The 23978-nt window shown below is 44.7% G+C and overlaps 1 protein-coding gene across 1 annotated transcript in view; it reads left to right on the top strand.

Annotated features, from left to right (window-relative positions):
- Positions 1–23670, top strand: part of RELL1 (RELT like 1) — a 69305-nt gene extending 45635 nt beyond the window's left edge. Inside the window, exons 6-7 of the mRNA XM_047857131.1 lie at positions 4432–4570; positions 21607–23670. Coding sequence (XP_047713087.1) covers positions 4432–4567 — 136 coding nt within the window. The 3' untranslated portion in view covers positions 4568–4570; positions 21607–23670. The remainder of the gene's footprint in view (positions 1–4431; positions 4571–21606) is intronic.
- Positions 23671–23978: the final 308 nt, after the last annotated feature.

Below are 23978 nucleotides of genomic sequence, written 5' to 3' on the forward strand. Positions count from 1 at the left end.
TAGGAATTGGCTTGCATGATTATGGAGGCCGAGAGGTCCCACAGTCTGCCCTCTGTAAGCTGGAGACCCAGGAAAGCTGATGGTGTAATTCAGCCCCATTCCAAAGGCCTGAGAACCACAAGGCTGATGTTCCGGGGCAGGAAGAGAAAAAAAACAAATTCTTCCTGCCTGGGCCTTTTTGTTCTGTTTAGTCTCTTACGGGGTTTGATGATGCACACCCTCATCGGTGAGAGAGGTTTACTCTTCTTTACTCGATCTATGGATTTGAGTGCTAATTAATCTCTTCTGGAAACACCCTCATAGGCACCCCCAGAAATAACATCATACCAGCCCTTTGGGATCCGTGAGTCGAGTCAGGCTAACACACAAAATTCACTAGCAGCCTTGCTCTAAGAGATAAAGCCCAAATTTCAACTCAACACAGAACAGAAGTTTCTATTTCACTGGTACAGAGTGCAGGATCAGCCTGCCAGGTGCTTTCCACCCTGTGGCCCTGCCAGCTTTGCAAGTAGAAGGCAAACGTACAAGAAAGATTGTTCGTAGGTTTGCTGAGCCAGGCCCGGAAGCCACACGTTTCATTTTCACTCACGTGCTGCTGTCCAGACCCCGACACTCAGCCATCCCTCCGTGCCAGCTCGAGGGGAGGAGAGAAGGGGTGGGGCTGGTCCCCTGCTCTGCAGTGTCTGCCACGTAAGTTCCGTGTGGATTCCAGGGCTGCCTTCTTTGAGGCCACTTTCCTTGTGTCCTGGCCTTTCCAGTCCTCCGGTACCATTTCCTTGCGACCCGCATGTGATGGGGAGCTCTTGCAGCTCAGCAGGGAATCGGTCTGATGGCACGGAGGATGCTTTTGCGGAGTCTGCTGTTTCCATGTTGAGTCTCACGCAGGAACCGCCTTGTCAAGGTTGCACGTGGAAAGGCAGTAGAAAGTAATGGTTGAGTTATGTGCACTGGTTGGGAGCGCCCTGGTGGCTCAGTCGGTTAGACATCCGACTTTTGATTTCGGCTCAGGTCACCATCTCACGTTTCGTGAATTCGAGCCCCGAGTCGCGGGCTCTGTGCTGACAGCACAGAGCCTGCTTGGGAGTCTCTGTCTCCCTCTCTCTCTTCCCCTCCCCCACCTCAAAATAAATAAATATACGTAAGAAAAAAACCTATAAAAATAAAATAAAATAAAAAGAGTATGTGTGCTGGAGGCAGACCGGGGAAGCCAGAGCTGACAGGACTGAGCCCACGCTCCTTGTTTCTCTGCGAACAAACCCCGGACAGAGTAGCCTGAACTCGTTGCCTCTACCTGGTTGGAGTGCAGGCACGACTGCTTACAAACTCACTTTTCTCTGTGCCTCAGTTTCCCCCTCTATAAAACGAGGACAGCAGTAGTGCTCAGCTCACTGGGTTCTGTGATGATTAAATACGATGACTTACGTAACTTCGACCGGTTTTCGCACTTTTTACTCGTTCGGATGTTGGCTCTTACTATTATTTTGATTCGGTTTGGTTTTTATTATGCGCAAGAAACGAGAAAACTGCAGGGCTGTTTGCCCGCTTACAGCAAAAGAGTACAACTCATGACCACACTGTTTTATTAAGAAGCAGAGTCATGGGAGTCTGTGAATGTGGAATGTCATGAGAACCTGTGGCTTGTTTAGACAAAGCGTATTTTGTTTGCTTTAAAAAAAAATCTGCTGAAATTTTCAACTGAGATTCAGCATGGCTCTTATAAATGCCCCAAATGCAGCTCTCTTTCTTGGATGTGGAATGCCGGGAGCGTTTAATCATTACTGGCCTCTCGTGTTGCTCAGAGGGGCTCTTACATTTCCACCGAGCAGATCTGTAGTTACGACTTTTCTCTGATTCTTCTTTTACTTCCTCAGAGTCTCCCTCCTCCCTGTGGCTGGTAATCTCATTTGGACAAAGAAGGAGGATGTATTTTGTTTTAGGTGGTTTTAAGGAAATTTAAAACCAGAACTAGAGGGAAACTACTAAGAAAAACTTTGGGATTTCGATACACGATGAACTAGAAAAACAGTCAGACTGAGTAAATTTCCTTAACTTCTCTTTTAATTCTTTTTTTTTTTTTTTTTTTTTTTTTTTGCCAGTGGAAATGACTATTATTTAAAATATATTTTAGGGGGGCACCTGGGTGGCTCAGTCGGTTAAGTGTCTGACTTCGGCTCAGGTCACGATCTTGAGCCCATGAGTTTGAGCTCCATGAGTTTGAGCTCCACATTGGGCTCTGGACTGACAGCTCAGAGTCTGGAGCCTGCTTTGGATTCTGTGTCTCCCTCTCGTTCTGCCCCTCCCCCACTCACACTCTATCTCTCAAAAATGAATAAATGTTAAAAAAATTTTTTTTAAAAAATATTTCATGTTTTGGGGCACCTGGGTGGCTCAGTTGGTTAAGCACCTCACTTTGGCTCAGGTTGTGATCTCGAAGCTTGTGGGTTCAAACCCCATGTTGGGCTCTGTGCTGACAGCTCAGAGCCTGGAGCCTGCTTCTGAGTCTGTGTCTCCCTCTCGCTCTGCCCCTCCCCCATTCATGCTCTGTCTCTCTCTCTCCCTCTCTCAAAAATAGATAAACATTTAAAATATATTTTATTTTTTTAATTAAAAATTTTTTTTCATGTTTTTTTTTGAGAGAGACAGAGAGAGAAAGAGAGAAAGAGAACAAGTAGAGAAAGGCAGAGAGAGGAAAGAGAGAGAGAATCCCAAGCAGGCTCCATGTCAGTGCAGAGCCCAATACAGGGCTCGGTCTCATGAACTGTGAGGTCATAACCTGGGCAGAAATCAAGAGTCTGACGCTTAACTGACTGAGCCATCCAGGCACCCCTAAGATGTATTTTAATGAAAACATTTTCTCATTATCTTTAAACAAAAATGATTTAATTAAAAAGTTTTTTTAATGTTTATTTATTTTTGAGAGAAAGAGAGAGAGAGAGAGAGAGAGAGAGAGAGACAGAGTACAAGCAAGGGAGGGGCAGAGAGAGAGGGAGACACAGAATCCGAAGCAGGCTCCAGGCTCTGAGCTGTCAGCACAGAGCCCGACGCGGGGCTTGAACCCACGAACGGTGAGGTCATGACTGAGCCACCCAGGCGCCCCTGATGTACATTTTTTAATACGAAGCTGTTCTGGCATCAGGACATAAGTGCTTCCTGATGTACAGGATTGAGATGCCACCACGCTACTGACTCCCCAGCGCTCTCGAGCCGAGCCACGTGCCAGATGGGTCCTCCTCTGCCGGAAGTCCTTGTGGCAGCTTCAGGGGCTTGATTCTTATCAAGTGTTTAACCACTTTCAGTTTTGCATTCGCTGGAGGGATACTCTTGTGAAGTGCAGGAGTACGTGTGTTTTCTAATCTGAGCATCTTTATTCTATCTTTTCCCCATATGGACATATTCTTGTACTTGTTTTTCTGGTAACAATATGCAGTTTATGAGGGTGCTGTGGATCGCCACCGTGTTTTTCATGATCTGCAGGTGAAGGCCAAACTTGGAGGCTGTGCGGGGGCCTCTGAACTACAGAGCACAAAATCCCTGCCGTGAGCCTGGTGACTGTTCTCTTCAGAGGAGAGGGGAAGCCGAGCAGACTCTAGTTCTCAGTGAAAATCTCCTCCTTATTCCCTTCACTTTTTCCTTAACCCTTAATGAAAAGCTAAATTTGCCTTAAAAAAAAAAACAAACCATCAAAAACGGAACACACACAGAAACTACCACCAACTGATCCTGATAAAATTCATGGTTGGGGCTCCTCTGGCCAAATGTGTGCAGAGATAAGTCTCTCTGAGGGGCGCACTCTGAGGCGGTTCTTGAGTGAACATTTTGGTTACATCAGTCTAACTGAAAACCAGTTGTGCTTTTCTCCAGCCTTCTGTGGTGAAAACAACTGATGGTAATCTCGTGTCCTTGTTAGAAACCACAACCCTGAGGCTCTTCAAAATTTGGGTACCCAAACTTTTTAATGCATTTTTCATGCTCTGTAAAGTATCCAGCATTGTGTGTGATGTGTTGAGTGAAAATCAGCTGGAAACTTTGGCAGGGGACAGGGGCATTTGCTGGGTGGGAACGCCCCTCCTATTGACTAGGGCTTTTTTCCTTGATGTCCCAACTTTTGACTGAGATCCTTTGGGATCCTCTAGATTTAAAAAAAAAAAAAAAAAAAGTAAAAGTTTATTTATTTATTTTGAGAGACAGAGTGTGCATGAGCCGGGGAGGGGCAGAGACAATCCCAAGCAGGTTCTGCCCTGTCAGCACAGAGTTCCACGTGGGACTCAAACCCACTGACCGGGAGATCATGACCTGAGCCCGTATCAAGAGTGGGATGCTTAGCAGACTGAGCCCCCCAGGTGCCCCAGGATCCTTTAGATTTTTGATTCACTCTTGATTCGTTTTTACTAAAAAAGCAACACCCATCACGTCTGCTCTTTGCCTCCTCAGGTTTAGAGTGACAAAAGTGGAACACAAGTCAAACCAGAAGGAGCGGAGAAGTTTGATGTCAGTTAGTGGGACCGACGGCGTCAATGGGGAGGTGCCTGTGACACCTGTGAGGGGAGAACGGAGTGACACAGAGTAGCAGGTGAGTTGCAGCTGGGGTGACATGGGGGGCGGGGCACGGTGGGGAGAAGGTGCTGGAGCCTCCTGGGGTGTGTGGGAGTGTGGGAATGACTTGGCAGGGAAGTGACAACCTGTAGGACTGTCGGGGATGGAATGGGATTATTTGCCTTTGCAGAGCTTCTTGTAAAGAGACCACGAGCTTGGCTGCCTCCAGGGGCCTGACCTGCATGGTAATGGGGAGAGAGGATTCCTCCAGAAGCAATGTGGAATGGCCGGGATTGCGGCAAACCCAGCCACAGGGCTTCTGTCACCACAAGGCAGAAGGCACTTAAGTGTTGCTAGTTCTTCTGCAAAAAAAAAAAAAAAAAAGGCAGAAATCTAGACTTTTAAAATGTGAAATCACCACAGGTTTTTAATGTTGGCAGCTTATTAAATATCCTTTAACAACCCATGCAGGCGAAATGAACTATAATCTTGTCGTCACTTCTAGGTAAACTGTGATTTGAAAAAGCCTGGAGCAAACAAACCTATGTTTTTTCCTTCAGTTGAGTTGGAAACCAGTTTTCTTTGATGTGTCCCAGTAGGAGGAGTACTCTTCCAAGTAAATATTTTGAAGTGATTTAAAAAGCAAAAGTGGATGCTTCTTGGCTGGGCAATCTTCATTTTGAATGATTGTGCTCGGAAAAGAAAAAAGGCTTGTGATAATTTGCTACTGACTTAGCTTTCATCGGACTCTTTTCTTTCTGTTCTGGCTTGGGTAGCATTCACCCCTTTCACGTTTCTCATTATGTGTAAGAAGGCGAGTGCACAGACTCTGGAGTGATTATGCTCTGGAAACTCCAGTCAAACTTCCAGAGCCTGGATGTGAAGGCAGAAGAGGTCACACTGGCAAAGGGAGGGGAGGGTGGGGCGTGGGGAGGTAGGCTGGCTGGGGTCTTGAAGGTGCAGGAGAGAGGCAAGGTTGAACCTGAGCCCAGGAGTCAAGCGGGGATGTGGCTGGCGCGGCCGAGTTGGGGAGAGAAGTGCCTTGCAAGTGAAGTTTCTCTGCTAATCTGCCCAGGCTCGGAGGGGTTGAGGATGATCTGGAGGAGTGGTGCTCTTGAAATCTCTAAGACACAGGGGCTCTGAGAGCTGCCAATGTTAGTTCTCGCAGTCTTGCATTTGGGAACGATCTGGCCCATTTCCCTGAGTTTAGAAGCCAATAGGGCTTTCTTTAAAGAAGAGGAACAAGGGTGACGGGGGGTGCTCAGTATGTTACATCTGACTCTTGATTTTGGCTCAGGTCATGATCTCACAGTTTGTGGATTCGAGCTCCGAGTTGGCCTCTGCACTAACAGTGCAGAGCCTGCTTGGGATTCTCTTTCTGCCTCTCTCTCTGCCCCTCCCCTGCTGGTGGGTGCATGTGCGCATGCGTGCGCTCTCTCTCTCTCTCTCTCTCTCTCTCTCTCTCAATAAACAAACAAACAAACAAACAAACAAACTTTAAAAATAAAGAAAGAAGAGCAGAAAAGTCTATCTCTGACTTCTCAGCCAGTTACTGGTGCCTTGGGGAGGGAACCAAGAGGGATTTAAGAAAAGGAAGAGAATGATGAAGACAGTAAAAGCAGCTGATGTCGATTCAGTATTCTAGTTGTCTGGACGTTGTATTGATTGATACAGATCTCACATGTCACCATTATAAACATCTCTAATGGGATGGACATCATTTTCCCAGTTTTATAGACGAGAGAGCCAGTGAATGGAAAGGGTAAGTTACATGTTAAGGGTCACTTAACTGGAAGGAGGAGCTGATTTGAACCCAGGCTCTGACTACAAGACCAACTATATTCTTCTGCTGTCCTAAGATGCTTTTACTAAGAGGCACCCCTAGACCCATGAATGGAGGGCATTTCCACAGTGATCCAGAAGCTTGTGTCCTAATATGGTAGCCACTAATCACCTGTGGCTACTTAAATCTACACTAATCAAAATGAAAAATGTAGTTTTGTGGTTGCACTCGTCCACGTCTCATGTTCAGTAGCCACAGTTGGCCAGCTAGGGCTGCCATACCGGACAGTGCAGATCCGGAACACTTCTGTCGTCACGGAAAGTTTTATTGAACAGAGTGGATGGTATTCTCGGTATTCGAGTTGGAATGTGAGTGACTTTGGTAAATAAGAGGTAAATCTGATTAAAGTCGTGAGGACTTTAATCCCGAGAAGAGAAGCATCTGGCTGTCCACGTGTAAGGGGAGGAAGGCCCAGCCCTCTCAGCAGCAGAGAAGGCTATGGGTTGTGACGACAGTTTGCCCTTGAGTCCTCAGCCTGGCCATGTGTCGACACTTGGAGCAGACCCCGTGTAAGAAGACACTGGTCTCCCTGAGGCAGGAAGTGCAGCGTGATCCTGTGTCAGGCTCAGTCTTGGCCCGACTTCCTGGAGAGAGGGGCACTTGAGATTTGAGAAGGTTACAAGAATTAGGATTGCTCAGATGGTTTTCTTGGCCCAAATTCTGCCTGTATCTGACCATAAGAATTTGATCCAATCATCTGAAGTCCTGACCACATCTGATTTACAGTTCGCTTTCTCTTCAAAGCGCACAATCATCCACCAGGATTTCGTAAGAGAACATTGGATTTGACCAGCAGACGTGGTCTCACATCCTAGCTTCACCTCGTGGAAATTGTACTTAACTCCCACGTAAACCCACTTTCCTTGAATATGACATAAGGTTATTAAATTCATTGATTTAAGGCAAGTGCAACAGAGTCTGGCGTGTAGTTGGCTCTATCTTACTAGAGGTTAATCATATTGGACTAAGCCATCCAAAGTCAACAACGAGCTCATGAATGACCTTAGAAAGGGGATGTGTTTTCCGAGCCTTCTATTGTAATTAGTTTTGAAATTAAAAATAAAAAGTTTTATTATGGAAATTTTCAAACAAACGCAGAAGTGGAGAGAATTATATCATGAATGCTCATGATCCATTGAGTAATTTAAATACCTGTTGTATATCCAGTAATTACTATGTACCTGACATGCTTTGAAAGGCACATCGCACATATTCACTGATTTAATCCTCAACAGCAATAGGTAGGTGCTAGTTAGTGCCCGATTCTGCAAATGAAAACACAGAGTTTAAGCGACATGTTCAGAGCCACCAGCAAGAAGGTGGAGTTTAGAGCCCCGCCCCCTGCCAGGGTTCTGGAGTCACAGGCCTGACCTCCCATCTGGGTCTGGGGAAAGTGGACCCTGTGGTCAGAGCCTCCTGGAGTTGGGGCCTGCTGAGTGGCCAAGTCTGATGAGAATGGATTCTGAAAAAGAAGGGAAAGGAATAGTCATTGACATGTAAAAAATTTATTCATTAAAATTTTTCTTGCTAGGTATTTTAATATTTCTCACGCCCCCTGCTCCGCCCCACACCCCAAAGGGTATGTTTTGGGTATTTAACGTCACTTGATTTTCCAGCTAGAGAAATCCCGACATTTTTCCATTTGGGCCCCAAATCTCTGGTTCAGGACTGAATCCGAAGGTTTGCGAGAATATAGCTAATAAAGTAAGACAGGAGTGTTATGCACCTTTCGTACAGCCTAGTATACAGTTTTGAATGTTTTGTTTTTTCCTGAAAAATGCTTTTGTTTAAATTTGGATTTTTAGTGAAGAAATTGATTTAAATATTCACATGTGAAATCATATCTACTCCTTGGCTTGGTTCCTTTTTTTTAAAATTAGGGATTGTGGGGCGCCTGGGTGGCGCAGTCGGTTAAGCGTCCGACTTCGGCCAGGTCACGATCTCGCGGTCCGGGAGTTCGAGCCCCGCGTCAGGCTCTGGGCTGATGGCTCAGAGCCTGGAGCCTGTTTCCAATTCTGTGTCTCCCTCTCTCTCTGCCCCTCCCCCATTCATGCTCTGTCTCTCTCTGTCCCAAAAATAAATAAACGTTAAAAAAAAATTAAAAAAAAATAAAATAAAATAAAATTAGGGATTGATACTAGAAACTAGACTTATATTTCTCTCTCTCTCTCTCTCCTTCTCTTTTTAAAAAACAAAATCTGTTGTTGGCATTTCTTCTTCCCCTTATTTTTTTCCCCGTTTCACTGGCCTGAGGTCTTTTTTGTAGTGAGATCTAACTTGCTCTCTGCCTGATTTATTTTGGCAATGCGGTTAAAATGGTCTCTTTTTTTTTTTCCACAGAAAATGTGTTTTGATTTCTTAGAAGAATAAGCTTTTGTTCTTTGAAGTTAAATAAATCAAATTGCTTTCAGCCTCCAAATGCCACCGCCTTGTCTTCATTATCACTGTTCTTTTGCTTTTTAAAAATGAAGCTGTCGTAAGCATTTGATATCACACATTTCTGACGTTTGTGTTCGTTTTTGCATCTTACGGTAGGATCTTATTAAAACATTGATTTGGAAAGTGTACGTAACACTTTTTTATCAAAACAAAAATTCATAATATTACACATGGCTTTTTATTTTTTAAGCTATTTTATTATTGGAGTGGTTCTGTTGATTATTTCAAGAATTTATTTTAGTGATTAAATGCTGAGTTTTATTTATTTTTATTATTTAAAAAAATGTTTTATTATTACTTATTTTTGAGAGAGAGAGTCCTAGCATTAGCAGGGGAGGGACAGAGAGAGAGGGGACACAGAATCAGAAGCAGGCTCCGGGCTCCCACCTGTCAGCACAGAGCTCGACACGGGGCTCGAACTCACAGACTGCGAGATCATGACCTGAGCCAAAGTTGGATGCTCAACCGACTGAACCACCCAGGCGCCCCAAAAGCTGAGTTTTAAACTGTTTTTAGACTTAATTTGAACGGTGCTGCTTCTGACTGCTTAACCCCTACGAGCTTCAGGTTCCTCATCTTTATAACGGGGTTGTTGTTGGACTTCAGTGAGGTAACATATTGTTCCTCAATCTGTCCTTGGCACGGAGTTAGTATTTACTAAATATTCACTATCACCAATAATTTTCATCCCATTCTCGGTTGGTCTTATTTATTGGCCCATTTCTCAAGCATCGACTTGAGGCTCTGTGAATCCCTTTTTACCTCTAAAGAATATTAGAGCGTTGGACTCTCACGACATTTTAACAGTTAGTGTTTGGCAAGTCTCTCCGGAATTTGGGCCATTTTCTTGTCTGTGTTAAGAGGATTTAGAAATAACTATCCCCTCCTATTGGAGGTGGAATCAGAATTAGGAACAAGGCAGTTGGAAGGTTTTCCCGGCTTTAGTTCTTCGTATCCTACAGATCAGAGGGCGGGTTAAATTAAGAGGTAGTGTGGACCGAGTTTTCTGTGCAAAACTGCTGTGCTGGGGCTCTGTTCTGGGATAAAAAAGTCTTCTTTCTGACAAGGCTCTTTCATGGACCGTGCTCCCTGCCTCCTGAGCATCAGGGCCAGTCACAAGGTCAGCTTGCCTGACCTTTGGTGCCTTCCTTTCCTCCTCCTTCCTTTTGAACTCTATGACTGGGGTGTAGTGAAGGGTCCCCGCGGGGGCCTCCCTGATGAGGTCAGGCTGCATTATTTGTAGTCCTTTGCATTGCTGTTCTTTTGTTAACTCTCCAGGCAAGGAGAGGATGATGAGAGACTTAAGGCACTGCCTGTTAGCTAATATTTTTCTCCAGAGCTTGTAATTTTTTCAGGGCAAAATACACATTTTTTTAGAAAGCAAAAAAATTTATCTCAGGTTTTTTTATGTTTATTCTTGAGAGAGAGAGAGAGAGAGAGAGAGAGAGAGAGAGAGAATGAGCAGGGGAGGAGCAGAGAGAGAGGGAGACACAGAATCTAAAGCAGGCTCCAGGCTCTGAGCTGTCAGCCAGGACCAGACACGGGGCTTGAACCCACAACCCGTGAGATCATGACCTGAGCCGAAGTCGGATGCTTAACTGACTGAGCCACCGAGGTGTCCCAGAGGTATCTTAGGTTTGATGAAAGTCCTTCATTTGACTCGCTGGCCTTAAAGAGGCCATGCCTAGAAATATATGAGAAGAAACTGTACTTAAGTAGGCATAGATAGGAACACCTGCCTCGATTGTTAGCTGCTGAGCATGTTTCTAAAGGGCAAAAGCAGTAGTTGGGTGGGTGCCTGTGTCCCTGTGCGGAAGAGCCTGAAAGTCCCTGCTGAGCCCACCTGAAACGTGGAAGTGGAGGGAAGCTAACACCTGCCCGGGACCTTTCAGTGGGAAGAACAGGCAGGTGGAACTGGCCAGATGAGGAGAAAAGCTGAGTGAGGGACAGAGATTTAGATGCAACCTTATGGGTGATAATCTCTCCACACTACAGATGAAGAACCAGGCTCAGAGCGATTACTTTTGCCCAGCTCCCAGGTTCAGGCAGTGACAGGGCTTGGAGGGGTAGAAATCCACATTTGATGCTAACATGTTCAGTGGCTTTGGAGTTTGAGGGAGCTTTGATTTCTCTGAGGAAAAAAAAAAGTCCTCCTTCAGTCTCTCAGCCCTGTGTGTCAAAGTAGCGATCATGTCACATTATCTGCCTTCACCAGGCATGGCCTCCTTTTGTCTCCTATGGGGGCCCTCTGATGGCATTTGGCTGTTAGAGCTGTGCCTGCATCAGGTTCAGGTCCGTGAGCAATTCTGTTTTCTTACAGGTACGCTAAGATCATAGACTTTGAGTTCTCAGAGGAGCTGTGATTGCCAATTCAGGTCAATTCAGGTACAGTTAGATTTTTTAACAGTATTTATTGAGCCCCTACTATGTGTGAGGCTCTGTGCCAGGCCTTAGGGACATAGAAATGTGGAAGATGGACAGACAAAGGCCATGCTTTCTCGGAGCTTAGGTTCTAGTTTTTATGTAGGACTTTTCTCCCCATGCCTCCTCGTCCCCTCCTGTCAGAGGCGGGAGCTCCTAAGAGGTTATGTATATTGTTCAAGGTCATGCCAGTGATGGATTCCAGAGCCTGGACTTCCTGGCAATTCATTTCCCTCATTGTCTCTGGTGAATTGGTTTTTACAAGAGTTTGAACTTGAATTATTATTATTATTTTTAAAGATTTTGTTTATTAATGTTTTATTTATTTTTAAGAGAGAGAAAGAGAGAGAGAGAGACCGAGCATGAGCGGGGGAGGGGCAGAGGAGACACACACACACACACACACACACACACACACACATAGAATATGAAGCAGGCTCCAGGCTCTGAGCTGTCAGCACGGAGCCCGACACGGGGCTTGAACTCCCGAACCGCGAGATCATGACCTGAGCCTAAGTCGGATGGTTAACCTACTGAGCCACCCAGTAGCCCTGAACTTGAATTATTTTTTAAGAATTGAGAAATAAGACATGCATACAATAAAATATTCAAGCAGCATAAAAGGCTGCAGGGTGAAAAATAAGTCTTTGAAAACCGTGAATTCTTCACCCAATTTGCAGCCCTTCCTCCTCACTGCAATGAAGTCTTCCCGGCAGGGAGCCATGATTACTGGTGTCCTCTGTCCTTTCAGGAGTATTCTATGCGTATACGTGTGTATGCAACACACGCGTATGTACAGCTCCCTCTTTTGCCCCTTCCTCCAAGGAGGAAGATGAACGTAGATATTTGTCTGCACCTTGCTTGCTGTTGAGGTTGATGGCTAATCGGTCCGGGGACTGTTGACTTTTTACTCTCCCCCATTGGTTGAGCCCTGCCGAGTGCAAGTGCTGGGCACACTGTTTACAAGTGATGTGCCCTGTTTGTTCCTGGGAGTTGCTCCAAGACATGTATGGAGATAATGTGAGGGTTTTGGTGGACCTGCAAACATACTTCGCTGGTCAGCGATGACGTTCTTTCAGAGCTCTCCTTCCCCAGCTGTGTGGACAGAAGAGACTGAAATGTATTCTTGAGTATTCTCAGGATTCAGACAATGTGGCGGCCCAGAGGTTTTTCGTGGTGGCTGACTTCCAGTTGCCACTGAAGCAAGCTGTCTGTCTGTGTGTCCTCTGCGTGCTTCTCCCTCTGCAGCGTCTGTTCCAGGGCCCCTCCTATTTTTTGACCGGAAGTTGACCCGCTGACCTCTCAAGGGAACTCAGCTCCTCTTCCTCTGTAGCCTGACAATCCTTTGACAGGACTTAAGAAAGAGGGGGCTGTGACCTCTGTCCTTTTCAACACAGAAACTCAGCATTGGCGGCTCCTGGAGACTGGCCCATCCGGACACAGGCCTGTGGGGGCTTGACAGAGGCAGAAAATGAAAGGCTTTTGGAGACATTTTTGCCTAGAACTAGAAAGAAAAGGGAATTAATGGTTGTAACTGGGAGTTTTAGTTTTCTTAATTTGTAACTTGAGGCTTTGAATCTACTAACATTAAATAGCTCAAGTAAGTAATAGTGCCTGTTTGCTAGAGGTAGCAGGACATAGGATGCTGAAGGAACCCCACAGCGTAGGTTCTGGAATCAGGCTCCTCGTGCTCAAGTTCTGGTCTGTCACTTGTTAGCTGTGTAACCCTGGACAACTTCCGCCTCTGATGCCTCAGCTTCTCCACCTGTAAAGTGGGGATAATGGTAATAATATCACCTACCTCATAGGGATGTCATTCCCTCACACTTAGTAAGTGCTAAACCGGCAAATGCTAGATATTATTACTGTATCAGGCAAGCCTTATTTAAACACTTAGCAAACTAACGTGTAAAAAAGTACTGTTTTTGAGGTTTAAAATTTTTCCTGAGGTGCCGAGAGGCCAGGTTAGACATAGGTGTTGTAGTGTTTCACTTGATTCTCATGAAGCGGCTTACCGAGAGCCAGTGGGCTGAACCTCTGGCTCACAAGCCAGGAGAGGCAACGTCTAACTAGTTTGGCTTTCCTTTTTAGAAAGCTACCTGTAGCCAGTATACCTGTTGAATCATAGATGTATTGAAACTAATAGGGAACTGCTGAATTGCATTTAAATAATTCCCTAGTGAACCCTTGTTTTTCCAGATACAGAATAACTTTTTTTTTTAAGTTTATTTCTTTATCTTGAAAGAGAGAGAAAGAAAGAGAGAGAGAGAGAAGAATATGAATGAGGGAGGAACAGAGAAAGAGGGAGAGAAAGAATCCCAAGCAGGCTCCACACTGTCTGCACCAAACCTAATGTGGGACTCGATTGCACGAACCATGCGATCATGACCTGAGTTGATTTATCAAGAGCTGGATGCCTAACCAACTGAGCCACTCAGGTGCCCCCATTAGGTACAGAATAACTTTTGATGTCAGGTACATTTTATTTGGAATAAAGTGCTCTGAATCTCACCATCCCAAAGGGCTGGTAAGTCACAAGTGTTCAGTTATTGTCACTTGGGAAACCCATTGTTGCCAAATATATGAACACATTTAAATTGCTGCGAGTATAAGAACTTAGTAAAGAGCAGCCTTCAGACTTTTCAGTAAGATCCAAATCTAATGTCAGAAGTTTCAAAGCTATAAGGAGTGAAAAATTTGTTACTGGTTCTATTCATTCAATAAAGAAGATAATATAATTTGTAGGAATATGTATTTCTTCTCTATGCTACTTAAAAAAGCTATTTAAATTTTGAATGGAAAATACCTATAAGCATTTTTATTTCTCCTGAATTGACCCCCATACATTAAAAAGTTGCTCACAGTTGATAACAAAAAGCTAGGGGCACCTGGGTGGCTCAGTCCGTTAAGCATCCCACTTCAGCTCAGGTCATGATCTCGCTGTTCCCGAGTTCGAACCCTGCGTTGGGCTCTGTGCTGACAGCTCAGAGCCTGGAGCTGCTTCAGATTCTGCATGTCCCCCTCTCTCTGCCCCTTCCTTGGTCACGTTCTGTCTCTCTCTCTCTCAAAAATAAGTAAACATTAAAAAAATTTTATAATAAGAAATATATAGTTGATCCGCATTTCTTGTACAGAGCTAATAAAACTCTTGAAATTTCTTACGGGATGAGAACTATAAAATGTCTTTTGTTTTATGTTAATGAAGTGACTTTGAAAAGCCCCCAGGTAACCAAAGGATGGGGAAGGCTTTGCTAGGGAGCCAACCATCTGATTAGAGGGGTGGAACTCTTAGTACTCCCACTGCACCCCCCACCTCCAGAGAAGGGAGAGGGGCTGGAGGGCAACCAATGGTTAGTGATTTAATGCGCCATCCTTCTGTAATGAAGCCTCCCTAAAAACTCAAAAAGGGAGGGTTCGGAGAGCTTCCAGGTTTGTGAACCAGAACACTTCCACATGCCATTGTGCCGGGCCCCGTGCGTGTCCAAGATCCTAACTCTACAGAAACTCCTTTGTTCGGGCCCTTGGCCTATGTATCTCTTCATCTGGCTGTTGATTTATGTCCTTTAATATCCTTTGTAATAAACTGGTAATCTAGTGAATAAACTCACTTTCTAAGCCCTGTGAGCCAATCTAGAAAATTAGTTGAATCCACGGAGGGGTTTGTGGGAATCTCTGACTATAGCCAGTTGGTCAGAAGTACAGGTACCAATCTGGATTTGAAATTAGTATCTGAAGCAGAGGGCAGTCCGCTTGTGGGATTGAAGCCTTAACCTGTGGGATCTGATGCTATCATCAGATAGGTAGAGGTAGGATTGAGTTGAATTGTAGGACACCCATCAGTTGTCTTGAACATTACTTTGCGGTGTGGGAGAAACCCTGCCTACACACACACACAGACACACTGGAGTTGGTTGCAGAACCCTTGCAATGCATGAAAGACACAATGGTCAATGGGAAATGCCCAAACTTCCTAATACTCAAATAAATACAAACTAAAATAATGAGATTGCTTTTTGCTTTTCTGTTGGCGAAGATGAATGTTAACACTAGCAGTGATGATATAACTTATATTCAAAATGGAACTCTTCCGAGAGTGAAAGGGACACTGTAAATAATTACTCACATGCATTCAAAGAATAAACATAAGTAAACCGAGACCTCCAGGCCAGCTGGTTCACGTGGTTTCCCTGGTTAGCACTTGATGTTGAAGAGGGTGGAGGGGGATGGGCACTGTCGCATCCCTGAGCAGAGCTGCTTCCTTGGTACAGTAGAGCATTTACTCTCTATCATTAGCTGAAAAAGCAAGTTATAAAATACCCCAGTTTTGTTTAAGAAATGATACACGACGTCTCTCGTTTTGTCTTGGGTTGAAGCTGATCACTTAACACTTCCCTGTATAAGCACCAAGCTCTTTGAGATTTTAGGCCGTGTCTTACCTTCTGTCACGCCTGCAGGTGGCCATATGTACACAGCTGGCGCTCAGTGGTTTCTTAACAGGTGTGATGCTAGCACACTCACCTGATCATTAAAATAGACGTCCGCAAATGAGCTGAACTCTAGTTCCAAACTATTATGAAAGAAGTTAAAAAATGATCCTGGGGCATCTGGGTAGCTCAGTTGGTTAAGTGTCCAACTCTTGGGTTTGGCTCGGGTCATGATCTCACTGTCCATGGGTTCGAGCCCTGTGTCGGGTTCCACGCTGACAGTACAGAGCCTGCTTGGGATTCTCTCTGTCTCCCTCTCTCTCTGCTCCTCCCCTGCTTGCTCACTCTCTCAAAATAAATAAACTTTAGACAAATGATTCTGTAATCCCACAATTTTGTAGTTGAGACTGCGTCAAATTTTTTTAGTTAATAGTTCAGTGTAAGATTTCTGACCTATAAAATGTTGTAATTCAGATTGAGTTGCTGAGATTGTTATTAATAGTTGAGTCTTGAAATGCTTTGTATCTGTTTCCTCCTCCATTTCTTTGATACAGTTTTTGTCCTCAGCTGACTTTGTAGGGTTGTGTTTGCAGGCTTTGCCCTTTGGAAGTGAACTTAATTCTTGTGGTTTTTATCAGTTGACAAACAGTACTGGGTTTTATCTCCTAGCTTAAACCTTTCTATGTGCATTAAGGCACCTAGTAAGAAAGGGGAGTCCTGGGCTCCAGTCCCCTCAATCCTGACTTCGTAGGTCATGGGTGCAGTCCAAAGAATTGGCAGTTTTTTAAGTAGCATTTGAGTTGCTTTTAAAGAAGGTGCTGCGTATCATCCTGAGGAACGGCTGACTTAAAGAGACTTCACTGATTAGCTAGTGTACCATGGATCTATCCATTAGTCTGCATTAGCTTTTTATTAAATGTGGAGACTTTATTAAAATAGGAAGGCACTGGGGCACGTGGGTGGCTCAGTGTGTTAAGCGTTCGACCCTTGGTTTCAGCTCAGGTCATGATCTCAAGGTTTGTGAGTTCGAGCCCCGCATTGGGCTCTGCACTGACAGTGTGGAGCCTGCTTGGGATTGTCTCTCTCTCCTTGTCTCTCTGCCCTCCCCCTGCTTGCACTCGCTCTCTCTCTCTGTCTCCCTCTCAAAAGTAAATGAACGTTTAAAAAATAGGAAGGCATTAATATTAATTTATAAAATGTAACACACAATTTAGACCAGAGCAAGATTTAAAGGACTGCAAACACCAAGTACCTTCTGGTATCATCCATTTACCCGCACCGGCTAAGGTGCCCCTTGATGCAGGCAGTACCGCCTTCACATTTTCAGCAAAATGACCTGTGGGCGTATAACCACAGAGTGTTCAGGAGAGCCTAGTAGAAGGTAATCCTTTAATTAGGAAGTTAGAGGGGCGCCTGGGTGGCTCAGTCGGTTAGGCATCCGACTTCAGCTCAGGTCATGATCTCGTGGTCCCTGGGTTCGAGCCCCGCATCGGGCTCTGGGCTGATGGCTCGGAGCCTGGAGCCTGCTTCGGATTCTGTGTCTCCCTCTCTCTCTGCCCCTCCCCCATTCATGCTCTGTCTCTCTCTGTCTCAAAAATAAATAAACGTTAAAAAAAAAATTAATTAGGAAGTTAGAGTCTCGAAGGGTCACAGATTACTGGTGAAAGATCACGTATGTGTTGCTGTAGGACTTTGAGTATGAATATTACTGTTCTAATCTTAGCTCTGTTTCTATAAACAACTTGCCCTCTCCATTTCATTGAAATGTGTTCTAGGAAAGTCTTAATCCAGCTCTGCGATGCCGGAGCCTTGTATCTATTCATGTTGTGCCATGTTCCACGTGCACTTTTGATGTTCTCAGGGTCTGAGCCTCTGCGGGTTCCTGTGTAGCTACGATGAACTAGAAGAGCCGCACTCTCCCTAGAGAGTGGCCGGGCCAGGTTTCCAGTTTTTGCGTTTCCCGTCTGTTGCCCCCCACACAGGTGGGGAACAGGAAGTGAAGGAACCGGAAGATCTCAGTGACGCTGTGGCTGTTCCCATGGGGACTGGTGTGCCAGTGCAGCGTGGGGGTGAGTGGGTGGGCTTCCAGGTCTGGCTGCATGGCATACAACTGCTACCTCACCATTCTTAATTGTGTGGCTGTGGGCAAGTTATTGAACTTGGAAGCCTCCGTTTCTTCCTGTGAAAATGGGGATCGTCCTTGACTCATGGAGTCATTGGAAAGATTGAGTTAACGATTCTAGAATACCAAGCGTGGCAGTGCCTGGCACATGGAAAACACTCTGTAAATGTCAGCTACTGTTATTATTAATCAGATTGTGTTTTCCTTCCTTAACTCCCTGTCCTTGGAGGTCTTAGTGTTCAGTGTCCATGTTTTTTAAAACATGTTTCTGTTTTTTAAAGGGACCAGCTATTGTTTTTCTGGAGAGTCCTTTTTTAACAAGGTACATGTACGTCCTAATTGAAGATGTGCTGTATTGTGGCTTCCGTGGAACCATAATATAATAATGGAATTAGGGCTTTATCTTTATAATTAGAATGACCTCTTCCTTCTTTCCAGATAAACCTTTTCTGATCTCTCTCCATCAGGCTTGTTTTATGAGGGGAAATGGTCACGCTTGGGATTTCCCAATCTTCTTTTCATTGTAAGGAAGTTTTGCTGAACTTCTTTCAGCTTGAGCACTCGTATGTGAGACAGTAATCACCAAATTATCCCCAGAGAGAGGAAAGTCTGGCTTGTTACTGTGGTAGGGTCCCCTGGTGATGGGAACGGAGAATAATGGGTGGGCGGAGGGTTTTCTCACAGTCCACCGACTGCTGCTGGCCCACCCGTGGTGTCTGACCGCTGTGAGACCTCAAGGAAAGCACCTTTTAACGTTAATGTGCTGTGTTGGAGAAATAGCATTTAAAAGTATGTGTTTGTTTCTCCACACGAATGTATTCACGACTGGAGGATGCAGTGAGAAGAAATTTAGCAATGTGGAAATGCGCCCGTGACACAGCCCCACACGTGAGTTCACAGCTGGAAATGTACAAGCCCTAGAGGGGGTGGCGTCTTCTTTGCCCGAGATGGTCATTCTGATAGAAGAGGTCTTTACCTGGAAATGGAGAGCCTCTGTACTGGTGGAGTGCCGTCTTTTGATAAACACGTGTTTTTGAAGAGGGAGAGCCCAGAAGCGCGTATCAGTGCCGGGTAGCTTTAATAGAGTTTTTAGAAAGGTTAACTTTCCTTTTCCGGTTTAGTGTCGGCTACTAGTAGTGAGGACGTTAAGCAGCAAATTGTATCTTCCACTTCCTCTCTCAGACTGCATCTGGTACAATTTTAACCAGCCACAAAATGCAGCCGTTGAAGCCAGCATGATAGTTTAGGGCAGTTGGATGACGGTAACGATCATACTAGCTAGTCTTGGGGAGCGTACTGACTGCTGACCCTGTGTTAAGCATCGTGTGCTTTTGCAAAACCACCAACAACCCTTTGAGGAAATGCTCCAGAGCGGCCCAGGGTTCCCCAGGTAGTCACAGGGGGCTGGATTAGAGTCTAGGGGTCTGGATTCAAATCCAGGCCTCCGGCTCCAGATCCTGCCTTAGCCCAGCCCTCAGTCGTGCCCACTGTTTGTTCACAGTCGGTGACATCGTACAAAGAATTCTAAGTTGGAAGTTTTCCTATATTGGATCGAAAACGCTTCCTGTGATGAAACGTTGCATTCCAGGCCCTTGCATTCCTTGCCCTTGACCTCCTTGTTTCCCTTGATGCAAAAAAATTTAGGTCTAAGGGAGCAGAAGATAAAAGGAGGAGACATAAAAATAGTTGACTCCCTATATTGTAGACAATGGCCTAGTTTGTAGTTTAGTTTCGAAATTTCGCTCCTACTTTTTACTGTTTTGTCTTTTAGGACCATTTTTCTATTTCTCCATCTTTGCCTTTTCTACCTTTTCCCTTGCTAACATCTTTCATATTCATCAACCCTCAAATGCAAGTATTCCCACGCTTGCCTTTGTTCAGTGCTACGGTACAGATCCATGGTTTGGCCGTGCTAGGCTATAGCTATGCAGGGCAGGGAATTCTTGTTTTCATGTATAATCAAAAACTCCAGAGGTGCCTGGGTGGCTCAGTCAGTTAAGCGTCTGCCTCTTGATTTTAGCTCAGGTCAGGATCTCATGGTTGGTTGTATGATTGAGCCCCGCGTCCTGCTCTGCCCTGAGTGTGGAGCCTGCTTAAGATTCTCTCTCTCTCTCTCTCTCTCTCTCTCTGCCCCTCCCTCCCTTCTCAAACAATAAATAAAATAAAACATAAGAGGGGCGCCTGGGTGGCGCAGTCGGTTAAGCGTCCGACTTCAGCCAGGTCACGATCTCGCGGTCCGTGAGTTCGAGCCCCGCGTCGGGCTCTGGGTTGATGGCTCAGAGCCTGGAGCCTGTTTCCGATTCTGTGACTCCCTCTCTCTCTGCCCCTCCCCCGTTCATGCTCTGTCTCTCTCTGTCCCAAAAATAAATAAACGTTGAAAAAAAAAAATTTAAAAAAAAAAAAATAAATAAATAAAACATAAGAAAAAAAGGCAGGGGCGCCTGGGTGGCTCGGTCAGTTGAGCGCCTGACTTCGTCTCAGGTCATGATCTCGCGGTCTGTGAGTTTGAGCCCCACATGGGCTCACTGCTGTCAGTGTGTAGCCTGCTTCAGATCCTCTGTCCCCTTCTCTCTCTGTCCTACCCCGCTCATGCTCTCTCTCTCAAAAATAAATAAAACACTAAAAAAAACCCAAAAAACAAAAAACCCTCTAGGGGACAGTGTTTTACTTCCTTTTAGCTAAGGAGAGAAGGATCCTTTACCCAAATCTTTTCATTTGGGCAATCTCTCTCTCTTTTTCTTTCTCTTCTTCTTCTTCTTCTTCTCTCTCTCTCTCTCTCTCATAATTATTATGAATACTGTAAATGACAGTATTACTGAAGAGGATAATATGGATACTGTTAGATCTTGAAGAAGGAGCTATAAGTACAAAGTAACATTTAAATTAAGATGCCTCTTGAATTTTATTCTTCCTATTTCTGCAAGTTGGTTTCATCTGGGTGGTTTTTTGTTTGTTTGTTTGTTTTTTGTTTTTTTGGCGTTTGCAGGCAGAAGGGAGAATGCTTCATTCCCTAACCTGGTATACGTCGGCCTATGTGATATGTGTGTTTCAACACACACAGGCAGAACTAGAATCTCAGTCATGTCCTAAGTTTTCCCAGCCTGCAAAACCGGAACGTACACGGGCATGTAACTGTCTGTCACTTGGAGATGTTTGTAAAAACAACAACAGAAAACAGCCTTGGAAAATAGAAAACTGTTTTACAAGTTTATCAGGGGCTTTATCTGTAATATAAATGTAGACATTGACACGGACAGACCAGTTGTTAGAACTTAAAGACACAATGCAGCCCTCGAGTTACAACGAACACCTAGGATTGGGCCCTTTCATTGTGTTCTTATTTGCCCAGTGAAATCCCAGCCAAGATGCCTTGTGTGCCCAGTAGAGACCCAGAGTTAACTCTGTCTGGTGCCGCTTGGGAAAGACACCTTATCTGATACATAGAAGTTTCGTTGTGACTGAACACATTCGTCCTACTGAAGTGATACACGACTTGGGGGAGAATGCCCGACCAGTCCTTCACTGTAGAAACTCCTGTTGAAACAGACTGGTACCCTTAGTCTACTGTGGTTCTCAAATTCTCTTCTTTCTTGGTTTATAAAACCTCGATAATGAGGTCCTTTTGAAATTGTGGTACTTACATTTCTTTAGACTGAATTCTAGAAGAAATGTAATAATGGTCCCGGGAAGGAACACAGTGGGGTGGGGTGGGATGGGGTCAGGATTGATTACAATTCCTCTGTGTTTTTAAATATCCACACAGGTTAATATGTGATAGGATGTTTACCTCCCGGAAAGCCTTACCTTTTTGTTTTCTCTTGCAGGGGTGACTTCATTTGAAGAGTTTTAAGACACTGAGGACTTACAAGATAAGAAATTGCTTGGGGAGGTTTTTAAAATTTCTATAAAGTTTCTATTGTGGAGTCTGCAGGCACGTGGATAGAAGCTCCAAGGGAATATTGTGCTGTGCTGGATACAGAATTCAGTTTGCTTTGAATCGAGTTTTGGGTTTAAAAGTCTGATGGAAAATGTATTGCATTTCCAGTGAAGAAAAGAGCTCATTTAAGAACTTTCCCAACCACCGTCCCTCCCCATCTCCCATTACTGGCCTTGGTGTACATTTTGCAGTTTTTCCTGTATGATCACTGTGTGTAGGGGAACTATTCGTGTGCAATCGAGCCGATGCTTGGGGGTGTTTCCGTGTGTGTGTGTGTGCATGTGCACATGCACACATGCACATGTGTGCACACGCACACTCTTTTCGCCACCCGTGGATCTCATTTTGCAACTGGTTACAAGAAGATCCTCTGAGAGCTTCACTGTTACAAGAGAGAAAGATGAGGCTTTGGTGTGAAAGGTCCTTGCAGATCATCTGGCCTCGTCCTGAGAAACTGGCCCCCCGAGACATCATGGAGTCAGATGGCACCAGATGCCAGACTTTGGATTCCTGGACCAAGGACTCCGCATTGACTCCTGCCACCACCGTGCCACTCCCAGGTCACTTACAAAATATTGAGGGCGTTTTTGTTTTTTTTTTTTTAACTTGCACTAAGCAATTCTTATTTAGTCCGTCGAATAAAGGGGGGAAATAGCTTAAAGTGTCTAAAAACAAAACACAAAAATGCTTGTTTTGACAACCTGGGGACAAAATAACACAAAAACCCCCGACTTCTGAGGCAGGATGGGCCCGTACCTTCGTCTGGCATGTTTTCCTTGGGCTGTTCCTATTTTCCATCTTCTAACCAATGCGCGTTATTTAAAAGACTCTTAATGGTTGCATTTCCCCTGTAAGCCTGGAAAACCTCACTTTTATTTATTATTATTATTATTTTTAGCTTTGTAGTTTATGAAACACCTGAAAGAACCGGGGCGGAGTTAGTAGCACATTTATGATAGGCGTGGGCCCGGGGCCAGGAGCCCAGAGACCTGTCGGCAGTGTTGGTGTGATAGATGCCCTGGGGCACTTCTTTCATCTCAGCGAGAAAGCATCTTTCTCACTTCACTCCCAAGAGGAGGATTTCCATAAAAATGTAGTGTAAACTATTCCCCATAAATATGTTCATTCCATTCTGTTTCTGGCATCGAAATGAAAAATTCCCAACCTTTGAAATGAATGGTAGGTTCGATTTCATGTGATTTTTTTTGTTTGTTTAACTGACAACTAATACGAGCTGTGTGTGCGTATGTAACACACAGTGGACTAGAGGAGGTCAGTATGGAAAAAAGATTCCACTGAGGTCCAGCAAGGAGCGATATAGGAATTCTGGGGGTGTGTATTAGTGTAAGTACTCTAGGTGCGGTCTAGACCAATAGTTTTAGTTTTTAAAAATAAAGCACCGTTTTTGGCTTTAAAAATATCACGCCCTCAAGTGGTGAGGAATAAAATGTAAGATATTCTTCAGCTTTAATTATTTTTAAATTTTCAGGTCAGAGCACTTTTTTTATAGCAATACAACAGGCGAGAGAATACTCAAACGTATTTAAAATTGCGTTTATACCAAGAGTACGTTTTAAATATTTTCTAATACTTGAGCAGTTTTTGTCTGGCCGGCTTCCAAATATGCCAAAAGTTATGCATTCAATGTGTTAACACATAAGCTTTTTACTAATAATTCTTAAGTGTTCCCAACGCAACTGATGTTTACAGGGCTTGTGTTTTTCTTCCTTCTTTAGAAGGATCGGGGTCCACAACAAACTTACTGTATAAAACACTAACGATGGGCTAACTTCTGGTGTAACGCGTGAGTTGGCTACGACCTTGATGTAAAAATTTGTAAAGGAAATTTTGCACCATTTTGAGTGTCAGATGTATTTTTAACTGTCTGGTTTGTACTTTTACGACTTTTGTACTACCAAAACAGAGTTAAAAATAAAAACGTTGAACACATTGTGTGGTGTTTGAACGATTGAGCTGTCGGTGCCCCGGGGGCCCTGAAAATGTGACAGGAGCGGTAAGGCTCGTGTGGCGCTTGGCTAGCGCCGTGCCCGATTTCTTGGGTCCGAATCGACCCGTGATGATTTGCCTGACTCTCCCCGCTGGATTTCAACCCCTGCTTCTCCCCAGCAACAGCCCTCCCCAACCCTTGATTATTTTTAAGATGTAGAGATCACTCTGACTATATAGAAGAGTTGTAGTGTCGGTGCAAAGAGTTTCTGTGTGCCCTTCACCCCGTTTCCCTCTATGTCAGCATCTTAC

This window comes from Prionailurus viverrinus, chromosome B1, assembly GCF_022837055.1.
Source record: "Prionailurus viverrinus isolate Anna chromosome B1, UM_Priviv_1.0, whole genome shotgun sequence".
NCBI lineage: Eukaryota > Metazoa > Chordata > Mammalia > Carnivora > Felidae > Prionailurus > Prionailurus viverrinus.